Source organism: Canis aureus, chromosome 26 (genome assembly GCF_053574225.1).
Source record: "Canis aureus isolate CA01 chromosome 26, VMU_Caureus_v.1.0, whole genome shotgun sequence".
In the NCBI taxonomy this organism is placed as follows: Eukaryota; Metazoa; Chordata; class Mammalia; order Carnivora; family Canidae; genus Canis; species Canis aureus.
The window spans coordinates 30,547,177-30,562,074 of record NC_135636.1 but is presented as its reverse complement, the minus strand read 5'-3'; the positions used below and the strand labels follow the sequence as shown (position 1 = coordinate 30,562,074).

General features: G+C 47.2%; 1 protein-coding gene across 28 annotated transcripts in view; it reads right to left on the bottom strand.

Annotated features, from left to right (window-relative positions):
- Positions 1-3,138: 3,138 nt before the first annotated feature.
- Positions 3,139-14,898, bottom strand: part of EPB41L1 (erythrocyte membrane protein band 4.1 like 1) — a 150,559-nt gene continuing 138,799 nt past the window's right edge. For all 28 annotated transcript variants that reach the window (XM_077872978.1, XM_077872985.1, XM_077872986.1 and 25 more), the window contains 3 exons: positions 13,101-13,181; positions 12,641-12,757; positions 3,139-6,589 (listed from right to left, as the gene is read on the bottom strand). In XM_077872978.1, the coding sequence (XP_077729104.1) occupies positions 6,581-6,589; positions 12,641-12,757; positions 13,101-13,181 (207 nt within the window). In that variant the 3' untranslated portion in view covers positions 3,139-6,580. The remainder of the gene's footprint in view (positions 6,590-12,640; positions 12,758-13,100; positions 13,182-14,898) is intronic.

The window sequence follows — 14,898 nt, the reverse complement described above, 5'->3', positions numbered from 1 at the left end:
GGAACGGTCCGCGCCTGGAAGTCCCCCCCCCCCCCCCCCACAATGTTGCCTTTTGCTACTTTTAAAGTTACACGTGTGAACTCCTGAACCGTGGATAACAACTTTCACCCAACTGGGCATATCCTGCTCCAGAAACACATCCACCAGCCCTGGTCCTTTGGTCTCCATCAGTCGCGGTCCCTGAAAGCCGGGGTCAAGATCATGGCTGCCTGGCAGCCACAGTCAAGATGCTCAATCAAGGTCCAGGTCCGCCAGTTTCTACCTGAGTGTCACTACTGGCCCCGTATCACCCAGTTGCAGCTTCCAACCACACTCAGTCCGAGAGAAGATTGTCAGAAACCCAGTATGCGGGGCAGAGAAGAAGCAGTCTTCAGCAACGGTGGCCACCATGTGGGTCCCCCACCCACCCCCAACCATAATCATCCAGGGTCCTCAGGCCGTGGCTGGAGGGAGAGAACATGCCTGTCTTATTCTCCGTTGTTTCCCTGGCACCTAGCAGGAAACCAGACACAAAGGATCAGCTGGATGTGCGCATACATCACAAGTTTAATTAACAATATTTAATAAATGGCTTCTATTTGGGGTCCTTGCTCTGTGCTTGTGGCTGTACCAGTCAGGGTTCAAGCAAAGAAGCAGAAACAATAAGGAAATATATATTGAGAGTTTTATTCCAAAGAATTGGCTTATATGATTGTGAGGACTGGATAGGTAAGTCCAAAATCCATAGGGCAAGCCATTCATATGTAACTTCTAAGACTCACACTAACCCTAGTAAATAGGGATTAGTATTCCCAATTTATAGAAGAGAAAACTGAAGCTCAGAGAGGTTACACAGCTGGAGAGTGGCAGAGCTAGGATGCAAACCAAGGTCTGACTGGCTCTTCTTGGCTCCGTGCTCCTGCTTCTTAGCTTGTCTGTCACACTTCCTCAGTGACAGCCAGACGCACCAATGTGTCTCAGTCAGAACTTATCCCTTAGTAGGTTGCAGAATAGACTGGGCCCTGCAGTCATGGTTAATCACAATAAGCTGCTGCAGAGTTAACCGGAGATGGCCTCCATCCGTCACAGTCATGCATGTCAATCTCAGTCTGTCATGTCAGTTCCATTTCTTGTCCAAAAAGCTCAGATCCCTCCCCCGCCCTCTTTATTATCAGTGTTGGGCACTGAGCTCTGTGGTCTGGTCTCAGAGCTCCCCATTCTAGCTGGGCTCACCATCTTCTCAGAGACTCCAAAGGCACTGGATTATGGGCATGGAAGCTATAGATGACCCTGGAATCTCATCTTATGGGTCACATGTCCACCCAGATCAGGTTTTTCAACTCTGGTACTACTGGCAAATCAGACCAGATTTGTTGTGGGAGCTATCCTGTGATTGTAGGATGTTTAGCAGCCTCTCCCCACTAAATGCCAGCAATGCCCCTCAGTTGTGACAACCAAAAATGTCTTTAGGCATTGCTAACTGTTCCCTGGGTGGGGGGAGGGCAAAATCCTCCTCCTTCCCCATTTGAGAACCACTGATCTAGATAAATCAACACCAGATTATTCCCAAGCAACACAGAGGCTGACTCTGTATTTCTGGGAAGTAGAGATACAGACCCAAGGTGAGTGGGGACCAATATTTGCAAACTGTGTCCTATACCAGAACTCCATGGGTGACAGATAGCTAAAAGAAACATACAGGAAAAATTTCAGGGATGGATTCACAAAGCTCCTGAAAGCAACTGTCTCTGACAATGGATGGGAGTCTGGAGAGGTTTGAAGGATTGCTCTTACTGTACAGCATTTTGTGTCATTTAGTGAATCACCTTTAAAAAGAAAAAAAATAGCATCTAGTATTCAAAATTACTAGGAAACATTCAGAATTTAAGTTTTTTTAAAAAAATATTTTATTATTTATTCATGAGAGACAGAGAGAGAGAGAGAGAGAGAGAGAGAGAGGCAGAGTCACAGGCAGAGGAAGAAGCAGGTTCCATGCAGGGAGCCTGACATGGGACTCGATCCTGGGTCTCCAGGATCAGGCCCTGGGCTGAAGGCAGCACTAAACCACTGAGCCACCCGAGCTGCCCCAGAACTTAAGTTTTTAAATAGTATTTAGAATGATATGGACCAGGTAATGTAAGCTCTTAAGAGATACATACACCTGGAAAAAGAGTGGAAGAAAATGCACCCAATTATTTGCAGTGGTTCTCACTTGTGAGGTTTTGGGCAAGACAGAAAGGTGGCCTGGGTGAGTCACTTAGTAGAATAAAAAGGAAAGTGTGGTACATGCAACTCAAGTAGCCCAAGGAGTGAGTTTAAGTTTTACATGAATTGTGGGTTTTCAATTTTATATTTTTGCATTTATTTTTATGAACACCTCCTTTCTTTGGCACGTGACACTAGTTTTTGACTTATAGAATATCGTATTTTATATATATATATATATATATATATATATATATATATATGTTTTTCTTTTTTTTTTTACAGCGTCTGTTTAGACATAAGTCAATAATGAGACGGGTGGCATGGACAAGGATATGGCAACATATGTGGCAGTGGGCAAAGGCTGAAGCTGGATTGCTGTATACTTTATCCACTAGGCTCCCATGGAGAAGATTGTAGGAAGAGACCCCAATATAAGTGCTCTTCTCTTAGAAAGTGGAGGCTATTTCTCCATGCACCAAGCCCCTCTGTATCCTGGGGCCCACATGCTTACTGTTCCTTCTACCTAGAACATTCTTGCTCAAGGTCCTCACCTTACTGTATCTTTTTCACTCAACTCCTCCTCAGGGAGACTATAACTCCCCACCCTATTTAAAGTGGTCTTCTTCAGCGACCATCTCCTTCCTCTGTGCATTTCCTTCCTGGTGTTGATCACTCTGGAATTGTGTCTGATTGCTTGCCTGGTGTATTATCTGTTTCCTGCACTCTACCAGCCTGAGAGTTCCTGGAGGGCAGGAGCTTTGTCTTACTTGATGCTGTGCCTGCAGAGCCTAACCCAAGCCATGGACCACACTGGAAGCTGCAAATATGTGTTGAATGAAAGTGTTCAAGGTTGGGATTTCTCCACACCAGTTTTAGCCCTTCCCACAATGCCAACTTTTACTGGTAGCTAAGGTCAGAGAGAGAGAGAAAGAGAGGGATATGCCAAGGCAGTTTGTGGTTCAGCATCAAACACATTTATTTCACTTTTATTGAGTATACAAGAACAGAGAACACACGCATACAGCACAGAGCACTGAGGTGGGGGGGAGAGCGTGGGGACAAGAGGGGAGGTAGGGGGTGAGTAAAAAGGAACAGGACAGCATCGCAGTTGGTTGGTAAGGTGCTTTTGAAAAAAAAAATTATTTAGAGTGATGTTGCTCATGCAATTGCAGGCCAGTCTTGGAATGTGCTTGCAGGATTCAAAAACTGAAACAGGTCCTGGCACTTCCTATACCCTCAGATGGAAAAGATCCCAAGAAAGCAAAACAAGAGAAAATGAAGATCTGTAGGACAGCAGACTGGGAAAAGACCCTGGAGAGCATCTGGTTTATCCTGCTCATTCTACAAATGGGGAAACTGAGACCCAAAGAGGGAGGGGGAGGTGGGACTAGTCCAATGTCACATGATGCATTAGGGGCTGAACCAGGATACCCTCCAGGACATTTTCCACTATGCTACATGGTCTCTTGGGTGGAAAGGCAGCACAGAAAGGATGAGAAATGTGAAAAGGGAAAAAAAAAAAAAGAAAAGTAGGTTGAAGATAGACAAGACAAACATCTATATTCTCTATGAAGAGGAGGATGGGGAGGAAACAGTGCCCTAGATTTCAGCTTTGCAGCTCCCCTCCTCCCTGGTGGCACTGCCTGCCTTTCCATGGAAGGAAGGTCACGGCATCCATGGGATGGAGATCTCCGCAAACCCTGGCCAGCCCACAAGCTAAACCTGGTCACTTCATCCCTGTCCCTGCCACACATGCAGGTGCTGTAAACAGGTGTAGAATCCAGAACAAATATTCTCCCTCTGAGGTGTGGCCAGTGTTCTCGGGACGCCTGGTTCCTGCAGAGATAGGGGTGCCTGAGCCAAATTCCGGGTGGCCCAGGAAGGGTGGAACCATCCCAGCTCTTGGCCCAGAAAGAATAGGAACTCTCAGGTTGAGAGGGGTGGAAAGGAGGTTCTGTGGCTTCTCCACCAAGATTGTAAAAAGAACCTGGTGCATGGCAATGAGCTGTGGCACTCGGGGGGAGTTGGAGCGGGCCACCAGTTTTGCTCAGGGGGCAGGGGTGGTGGTGGTGGATGTGGCTGAAGCTGCCATCTGAGCCCTAAGTACAGGGCTTTCACTACCTGCTCTGTCCCATTTTAGCCCTGAGGCAAACACTGTTCTGGTTTCTTGTCCTGTCTCAGGTCGGCACCAGCTTAGCAAACTAAGCATATATATCATTGGGGGTAACTGATAAGTAAGCCTGGGCCCTGGGTGTGTGTGGGAGTATCCCTGGGCAATGGCCAATAATTGGAGAGAATGTGGAAATGCTCTCAGAGGGGCAAGCCATGACTGAAGATGTAAGGCTGGCTCAGAGGACTTCCAGGTCCCTCCCCTCCCCCACATTCTCTCCTTCCGTCCAAGAATAGTGCCTGGCACAAGGAGGTACTTAATAAATTGTTGAACGGATTTAATGAGGACTTTAGAGGTGGGACTGGGGATGTACGATGGGGCTGAGAAATTAAAGTGCAGTGGGGACATATTCCCTCCAAAGGAGGCTCATTGAGCACAGGGAAGCAGCTCACGGCCCGGCAAGCCTGGGAAAGCCCCAGTGTTTGATGGGGTATTCTCCAAGGGCTTCTGTGGTCTGAAGGCAATTTCAGGGACTCTGAGGGTACAAGCTCAGAGCTCAGATGCTGGCTAAAGGGGAGGTTTCCAAAGCCAGAGTCTTATACATAGATGGAGCCTCTTGAGCAACACCACCTTTCATCCTCAGCTTGTTCAGGAGCAGGTAAAGCCTTTGGAAATGAAGTTTGACCTATCAGGGCCTGCTCTGTGTTCACAGTCTCTTACCACAGCTGCTTTGGCCCAGGAAGAAGAGAATGAATGCGGGAGAGGTAGAGGACAAAAGCAAGCTGGGCTCTCCAGACAGCCAGGTTAAAGCCACCATCCTCTGCAGTGGCCAGGGGTGTCACATCTCTTTGAAGGGGGAGTCAGCTGTCACATTGTGGTCAGGGAAAAGACATGTGGCCAAAAAAAGAGAAGACTGAAAATCGAAGCAAACCCCCTAGGGAGGTATGGGGGCTGAGCCAGGAGACCCCTGTAGCAGAATCCTGACTCTGGACCCCACACCTGAGCACAGATCAGGCCCTGGTGGCTACTGCCCAAGGGGGGTGGGGAGGCATCTCGGACTACATCTGTGTTTCTTCCTTCTTGCCAAACCCCTGCCCCTCGGTCTGGGGATCCCACCCCTCCCCACCAATCAACCAGTTACAAATACCACACATTGTATTACTACGCTGAACCATCAGCTCCTACCGTGAGCAACCCACAGCCAGAGTCCAGGTCTCCTTGGCTGGGTTGGTTCAGTGAGATCTAAGAACCTTGGGATACACCAATCACAGTCGGATAATTATAATTTTAAAATGTCAGCTTCATACTTACCAGCACTGTTTATTTTAATATTTGTTTCCTGTTATATGTAATATACATAACTTAAAAGCACATCCATACACATCTCCTACAAGCTGCACCTTCATAATGAGAACCCATAAACATACAATGTCTACTTTCCTTCCTGTGGCTGGGTTGTCTGTTCTCGCTTTCTTTCCTTTTCCTTGTTTCAAACCAGTCATCTGCAGCAGCCCTTGGCAGGGCCGGGATACAGAGGGTGGGGGAGGGAGAGGGGAGAGCCGAGACAGAAATGACAACGAGACGTGTGAGTCGAGGGGGAGGGGAGTCAGGAGAAAGGAAGGTGGATTTTGCAGCCCAGTGTCAAGACCCAAAAAATAATAATCCAGTGTTCCTCCTCCTTTCCAAGTGCGGGATTTTCTTTCTTTTCTCAGCAAATGGCTGACGGTGCATGTCTTGCTGCTGCGACTTCTCTTGCTTTGCTGCAAAAGTGTTTCCTTTGCATTGGAGTGGGCAGGACACGCCGTAGGACAAATGGAATGCTCGTGTCTACTCGATGTAACGTGCAGAACCAGGGTCGTATGGAACTCCTACAATCATTGTGGTCTGGCTTGCTTTTGTCGTTCCGCAGGGCTTTGAAAGGGGGAGTGAGAGATTATTGTCATTATATATATATATATATATTTTTTTTTTTTTTCCTGAAAAATCCCGCCAATTCTTCAATTTGTCTGCAAAGGAAATGTAGGCATTCAGATGTTGGTTGTTGCTGCTGGCCAACTGCACGGCCAGCCCCAGCAGCAGTGCAAGGACGCGGTGTTTCCTGTATATATATCTATATCTATATATATCTATATATATATGCTTTTCCTTTCCCAGTCCCTCTTCGGTGACAGTACATCACAGCTGGGACTTCGGTGTTGAGTCGGAGAATCCAGAATGAAGGCCCCTTCTTAATGGTTCTCTGGCTTGGGTTGGACCAGAAACGCCAGCATCTCTTCACAGAGGTCAGGATTCCTAGAACCAGAGGCATGGAGGGAAGGGGATACAAAGAGGACAAGAAAAATTAATAAAGTTTTGTCACTCATCTTTAAATATGTGGCAAAAGGTTATATTAGCTACCTTTCCTGTGTGCCCTTTATTATGGCTCAGGAAGACAGAGTGTCTTATCCAAGGCCACACAGCTTATAAGAGGCAGCTGAGACCTGAAGCCACCCCTGTCTGAACCCAAAGCCCATAGCCATTTGCTCGTTTCCAGGGAGGTGGTATCTTTCTCTTCCACCTGGAAATCTGTCCAAGTTTCCTTTAACACTAAGCAGCTCGGGTCACATGTGGTTCACCTTCTCTTCCTACCTCTTCTCATTCTAAGAGCTGTTTGGTTGTGATTGCAGACCCTCTGTGATTTTCTTCTTTGATCTTCATGGGTCTGTGTGTCCTGAGGATTAAACTCCAAGGGGCTATATTTCAATAAAGAAACTGGAGCCTGGATTCCAGCTCAAGTCTGATTCCAAAATTTTGTGGTTAAGGGCAGGGGCTCTGCAATCAGACTGCCTGAGTTTGAATCCCATTCTGTGGCCTACTAGCTCTGCAAGCTTGGGGGAGTTTCTTAAATTTGTTAGGCCTCACATCCTCCCCAGTAAGAATGGGTGCTTCCTAATGCAGTTGCAGGAAGTGTTTGAAACCAGGGTTAGCAAACAGGAAGTGCTGAACAAATACCAACTGTTATTATTATTATTACTACTGCTATTGTTAACTTAGCTATTTAGATCTCCTTGAGGGCAATGGCTGCTTTTACTTATCTTTGTCTTTCCAGTGGTCAGCACTGTGCATGGTATATAGTAACTACCTCAAACCATTTAACAGGTGGAGTATCATTCCTGCCCTTTACCACTCACATGGGGTCAAGTGCAAATGGAGTCATATACACAAAATTCTTCTCAGTTTATTTGACAGATGGGAAAAATAGAGATCAGAGGGTTCAATGTCCCAGTGAGTTGATGATCGAAATGAAACTAGAACCCAAGGTTATTGCTTTGAAACAGGTCAGTGTTTTCTCCTACTATTCAAAATCTTAAAGATAGGAAGCTGGGTGGGGGCCATCCCCTTGCTGGCAGATTTCAGGAGACAGGTCCTGTCTGAATGAGGTGGGCCAGTGGGAGAAGAGGGAGCAGAAACCACACAATTGGCTTGTGTGTTGTCTGTGAGTAGGTGTGCTTTCCACTCTCACAGCAAGAACTTTAAAGAGGAAGAACTTCTGGAAGGAAGAGTCAGCTGGAGTCTGAACATGTTTCTGGAGGATTCAGGGAGGGAAGAGAAGCTGAAGACCAGCAAGATGGACACCTACGAGAAGGCAGGCCCTTGTGCAGCAGGCTGGTGGCAGAAGCTTATAGTCTGACTTTCTCAGGGTTCTCATGAATGCCTCAACACGGCAAAACCTCCAGGGATAAGGGTGCAGGTTCAGCGCTAAGCACCTTCTGTGAGTGACTGTCCTTGTGTTTCACTGCTATGGACTATTTGTGTCCCACCACCAAAATTCATATGTGGAAGCCTTAACTCAATGTGAGGGATTTGGCAGTGGCATCTTTGGGAGGTACTTCGGTTACAAGGGGTGGGGGTGCTCATTTATAGGATTAGTGCCCTTATAAAAAGAGACAACAGAAATTCTCTCTCTCCTTCTCTCTGCTCTCTTCTCTACAAGAAGACAGCCACCTGCAGACCAGGAATGGAATCTGCTAGCACTTTGATCTTAGACTTCCCATCATCGTGAGAAATAAATGTGCTGTTTGAGACACCCCATCTATGGTTTGCTGTCACAGCAGCCCAAACAAAGACACTCTCCCTCTCCCTCTCCCTCCACCCCCACTGTAAAAAGTAAAATAAGTCAAAAAAAAAAAAAGATTTTACTTATTGTAGCAGCTCTAATTTATAGATTAACTTCATTTTGTAGATGAGGAAACTGAGGCCCAGGGAGGTTCCTCTGGGCACTCTGGAGAAAGGAGCTTTCTGGCTCCAAGCCTGGGTGTGTTCTTTCTACTGAATTCTAATTACCTGAGGATTATTATTATTATTTTTTACAGTGCAGGCTGCACTTTAGGTCCCATAGCTCAGTGTAAACATGATGTAGGATGTCTTTAAAAGCCTAAAGACAGGGATCCCTGGGTGGCGCAGCCGTTTAGCGCCTGCCTTTGGCCCAGGGCGTGATCCTGGAGACCCGGGATCGAATCCCACGTCGGGCTCCCGGTGCATGGAGCCTGCTTCTGTCTCTGCCTCTCTCTCTCTCTCTGTATGACTATCACAAATAAAAAAAATTAAAAAAAAAAAAAGCCTAAAGACACTTCAGAAATGCCAGGAACACCTAAATGATACCATATTATAATTTATTCTTCTCAGTTTATTGCATCAAAGTCCAAATGTGCAGGGTTTTGTTAGCTTCCTTTGAGTTGATAGCAATCATAGTCATCATTAGCTTTTCCAGAGCACTTACTATGTGCCAGGCACTGTGCTAACTACTGTATGTGTGTGATCTCACTAACCCTATGGGATAAGGAGGTTAAGACCATAGTATGGCTTTGGAGTCTCACGAATGAGCTCTGACTCCTTCATCAAGCCACATAGCTATGAGCAAGTCACCTAACATCTCAGGGCTGAGTTGAATAAGCAGATGACAGTACTCATGTCAGGTGTGTAGCCTGGTGCCTGGAACAGTGTAAAGGTTTCATATACTTCAGCAATTGTTATCACTGTGATTACAGTTGCTGACTGCTAGCCAATGAACAAAGTGCAGAGATAAATAATCTGCTGGGAGTCACACGGCTAATAACAAGCAGGGCTGAGATTCGAAGCCAGGTTTGCAGGGTTCCAGATCTTTCCTGGGGGTACCAAGATGCATCCATCCATCAAACCAAATGTTTCAAACTCTTTAAAAAAGAGTTTTCATATTCTGAGAAGCCTTCTCCCCTAGCATGAGTGAGTCTGACTGCATTAGGGGTCAAAGATGATTCCTACTTGGCAGTAACTAGTGGTAAAGCATGTGGGCAGAAAAGGCAAGAGAAAAACATCTGTCTCTCCAGGGTGACATGAACAAGGTGACCTTTACAGAAGAATCTGAGAGGGAGACAGAGAGGAGAGACAGAGAGGGAGAGAGAGAAGGAGTGGGGGTGGAGGGAGAGGGAGAGGGAGAGAGAGAATGTGGTATGTGGGAGAATGGAATCAAAGGAAGAACTAAAAGAGGGGTAAGAAGGCCCCCCTTCCATATGAGATCCTCCAAGCAGGCAGATGTGGAAGGCTGTGGTGTGTGTGTGTGTGTGTGTGTGTGTGTGTGTGTGGTGGGGGAATGGCCAGGATGTGGAGGCAGGGGCAAGAGTTCTGAGTGGTCAGGGAGAATGGGAAGGGAGGAGCCTGGGGGACTGGCTGGAAATGCCCTGGGAAGGAACAAGATAGGGAGAGGAGAAAATATGAGAAACACGTGACAGATACTCCAAGAAAGCAAATAAACAACCAGAAGGCCATGACTGGAAGGGACTTGCCCCATCTTTTGGTTTTGCAAATGAGAAAATGAGTGTCCACGGGGGAACAGCTGGGATTGGAGCCAGGTCCCCGGATTCCCAGCATAGAATTCTTTGCATATGGCTGCATATGGACTCCCTAAGGACCAACATATAAATAAAGACCCCCAGGTCCTGTCCGGCTGTTCTGAATCAGATTTATTTTTTAATTTTTTTTAAAGATTTTATTTATTTATTCATAGAGACAGAGAGAGAGGCAGAGACACAGGCAGAGAAGCAGGCATCATACAGAGAGCCTGATGTGGGACTCGATCCAGGGTCTCCAGGATCATGCCCTGGGCTGCAGGCGGCGCTAAACCACTGCGCCACCGGGGCTGCCCCTGAATCAGATTTTTTTTAAAAGATTTTATTTATTTATTCATGAGAGACAGAGAAGAGAGACAGAGACAGAGAGAGACACAGGCAGAGGGAGAAGCGGGCTCCATGCAGGGATCCTGGGTCTCCAGGATCAGGCCCTGGGCCGAAGTTGGCGCTAAACCGCTGAGCCACCTGGGCTGCCCCTGAATCAGATTTTATAACAACAGTTCTCTATTATCTGTACTCCCCAGGCAAATGCTGCCAGTTTAGCACTAGCGTGATGAGTGCCCTGCCTTACCACTCTGAGATCCGGGGGCTGAATGGTAAGAATGATTGGACAACTGAGAAAACAGGAGTGACAATTTGCATGAAAGTCTGAGGAAGGCTGGGAGGTAGGCTTTGCCCATGACCAGCTTATACTTCTAGGGTGGTGCTGTCCAACAGACATAGGAATGGGAGCCCACATACAGAATTTAAAATTTTCTAGACAATATTTGCTAAATTTTCTAGATATCTCTAATTTCCTTAAATCTTCTAGATAGAAAATTTTAATTTCTAAATTAAAATTCTAAATTTTAAATTACCTTAAAAAGAGTAAAAAAGAAAGGGGAAGTTGACTTTAGTAATATATTTTACTTAACCCAATATATCCAAACATTATCACTGGAACATGTAAACAATATAAATATTATTGAGATATTTTGCATGCCCCTTTTCATATTAAGTCTTCAAAATTCTGCATGCATTTTACCCTTAAACCATGTCTGATTTCAGATTAGCCAATTTCAAGTGCTCAATAGCCAACGTGTGTCGTATGGTACAAAGAAAACATTTCCATGGCTGCAAAAAGTTCTGTTGGACAGCACAGTCTAGACCAGGGTTTGGCAGCCTTTCAAAGTGGCAGGAAGGGCAGCCCGGGTGGCTCAGCGGGTTAGTGCCACCTTCAGCCCGGGGTATGATCCTGGAGGCCTGGGATCGAGTTCCGCGTCGGGCTCCCTGCATGGAGCCTGCTTCTTCCTCTGCCTGTGTCTCTGCCTCTCTCTCTCTCTGTCTCTTATGAATAAAAATAAATAAAATCTTTTAAAAAAAAGTGGCAGGAAAATGGTTCAGTGCTTTTTCTTCTGACAGGAAAGGAGTGGTAATCCACATTCTTGTATCTTTCTAGAAAACACGGTTTCATTCATTAGAGAAGAGGGCAAAAAGGAGATCTACTGCTTGTAGGGGTCTTTGAGATGAGTTATTTTTTTTATTGTGGTACAAAGTTCGAAATGTGTAAAGAACACAAATCCAAGTAGCTCCACACATTTTTATATACGTACACACCCACATGACCTACCCAGATCAAGATGCTGATATTTCCAGCACCCCGAAAGGTTCCCTTGTGATTCCTCCCTATCAATATCACATCCCAGAACTAAGCACTGTTCTTTCAGCATCATTGATTAGTTTTGCTTACTTTTGAACTTTCTATGAGTAGAATCATATTATGTACTACTCTGCTCAATGTCTATGAGTTTTGTTTTATAGGTCTGATAAAATTCAGTTAATTTCTAGAGGGACCAGAGGAACCCCTCCCCCAGTTTAGGCTAATAAAAGCCCTATCTGCTATAGCACCATCTCCTTCCTCTTGTTCAGCAGGGCACTGATGGTCTGTCCATAAGGAAACAGAAAAGTAAGTTTCTGGCCCAAGGTAGCCTGAGAAATCAAGGGTTTGCAATCTAGCAAAACAGATGAGATCGGGAACTCTGGTCATCATATTCCCCCTTTGCAACACCCAGTGATCTGTGATGGAGGCAGAGATTCAGGGACAGGGATGTGGTGCTAGGTCTGAGGGACCTTTTTCTGGCTTCAAGATTCTAGGTAATGGCCAGTGAGGCTATGCTTGTCTCCACCTGTCCCACCACAGCACCTGCTATCAACCCTTTCTCCCTGTTCTTATCATTCCCAGATTTACTTTTCTGGGTCTGGAGCCCGAAACCCCCAATAAGCTAAGGAACCAGTCTTCCTCCCCCTCCCACTTCCTACTCTGACTTGTTATACTTGGAGGAGCTACTTCTCTCCTTTGGGCCACAAACCAGGAAAATGGGAGATTAAAGCTGTGATAGGGACCAAGCCACCTGATGGACTCTCAGATGGAAATGACCTTCAGAAGACCTTACCATATTCCCTGCTCCCTCTCATGGCTGCTGAGCCTCAGAGGGCTTACCTGCGGCTTCCTATCCCTCTCCTCCGGGGATGGGTCTGTTTCTCTGTATACGACAGCTTTGGTTACCAGCATGTCAGGATGCTGCAGTTTGGCCTCCTTGATGGCCAAAGCCAGGGCCTGGTAGAAAAAAGCAAAAAAGTGAGGAACCACAGGATATGGAATATGGGAGAAACCGTGGAGACCAAAAACCCCTTAGTGTACTGCTGTGGAAACTGAGGCCCAGGGAGGGGCAGCAGTCAAACAGTTAAAAGGAGAGTCTAGAGCTCGGGTCCTCTGGCTCCTTCTGGTTCCCATTCTATGTCCCTTCCTTTGGGGCTTATTTGGGGCTCCTTGTCTGAACAGGGTCAGCATGAAGTGGCCATCATCTCTGCCCATCGGGCAGCTGCCCATGGGTGACCCAATATGGGAGGGACTGGTGACTGGATAAGGCTACTGGGAACAGTGTTCCCTACCCCCATACCTGGTCTTGATCAACATCTTCATCCCCAGTGATGATGATCCGCTTCTCGATCCTCGTCTCAGAAAACCCCCCTTTCACAGTCTGTAGAGTGAGAGGGCGGCAAGGTCAGCCCTGGGTCCTGCTGGGGTGTGATAGGGCACCCATCCAAAGCACCCCTCAAGGGCGAGGCTGGAACCAGCAGTCACCTTCTCTCCTGGCTCCCTCTTCTGGTTGTGGAACTTTAGACTGCATGTCTTGCCCGCTGTCACCACTCCCCCACCTATCAACTGGCCCCTTCTAGGTCTTCCAAGCCCACCTCAAGTAATGTCTCCCTGATCCTGGTTGGTGACCCTGCCCCCCTCCTGCCTGGGTACTCCCTGAGCACCAAATTGGTCTCTCTTGCGTGGTGTCTGGGGCTCTCTGCCTTGTGCTGACCTTGTATGTGTGGACCCGGCCTAACTCAGTAGGCTGGAGATCTTGAGGACTATGGAGATCTTGAGGGGCTATGTTTTGTTCATTTCTGTATCCCTTCTTACCCTTCTCCCCTGTCCAATCTGACCAGGGCAGGTGCTAAATGCAGATTTGTTGAATGAACACATGAATGAAATGTGAATGGTGACAAAGTTCTATCTTAAATGACTTCAAACAATAACTACAAGAGAAAATTGCATTGGTGACACTTATAACCTCCACCGTTTTCTGCAAGGGCTGGGTTTGGGTGCAAGTTTAGAAGTAGAAGATGGGGAAGGACCTAATTGCTTGGCATACCAAGGAGGGTGGTAGCTGAGGGAAATCCCAGCAGGAGCTGGGAGCAGACAGAAAGAAGAGGGCTCCTGGTTGGGAGGGAGAGAGACTCTGGGAAGAGGAGTTTTCTGAGCTGTATGCAGTGGGGTGTGTAATGGAAAACCTTCCCACAAAACTCTCAGTGAAGTCAACATTGCTCACAGACACTTTCGGTGAGAGTGGGTGCTTTCTAGGGAAGGTGCGAGGGTGCTGAGTCCTGCATAGGAGGGAGCAGGGCTGGGACAGGGTTTGTGCAGGAGGGCCAGGGCTACCCAGCAGACTTCTTTGGATGGCTCAGCAGAACCTCCACCTCAACCTGCCTCCCTGGCCTCTCTCCTCCAGGCCTCCATCTTTGGCCTGGGCCTCCTCCCGCCTTCCTCTTGGCCATGCAGGCATGGATCTGCTTGTCAGCCTGTCTTCAGCCCCTTGTGCTCCTTGGCTGAGTTGCAGCTGACTGGCAGGGAAAGACTGTCCAATGGCCCTACCTCTTCTGTCCACCACTGTGATTCATACCCCTGGTCTAGTCCCCTCATCCCTGGTCACTCCATGCTTCTCTCTCTTCTTTCCCCCATCTACCTGCACATCCTGGTGGACTGAATCTCTTCTGCTTTAACCCCTTTGTACTGGGTCATTCCCCAGTTAAAAAACCTTAACAGTGTTCCAATGGCTCTTAGACTCAGACCCCTCATAGTCACATCTGTCCTGGAATTTGTCTCATTTGCCTATAATTTTGCTTCCCCTGCCAAAAGTCCACCCCAATTCCCCACAGCTATGCCCCCTACATGCTATTTCTTTCTGATGGAGACCACTGCTTCTGTTCCCACAAACACGCATCACTTGTGGCCGCCACCAGGATCCCTAGTGCCGAGATGGGCATAAGGTTGACGCTCACTAACATCCACTCACCGAACAAATAAACAAATACGCAGTCTCTGCTCCATCTTCTGCATTGCTTAGAATGTCTGCATCTGTCTTCTCCTCCCTCACGAGGCCTACCTGGCTTCCTAAGACCCTGCACAAATCCCACTTTTTCCAG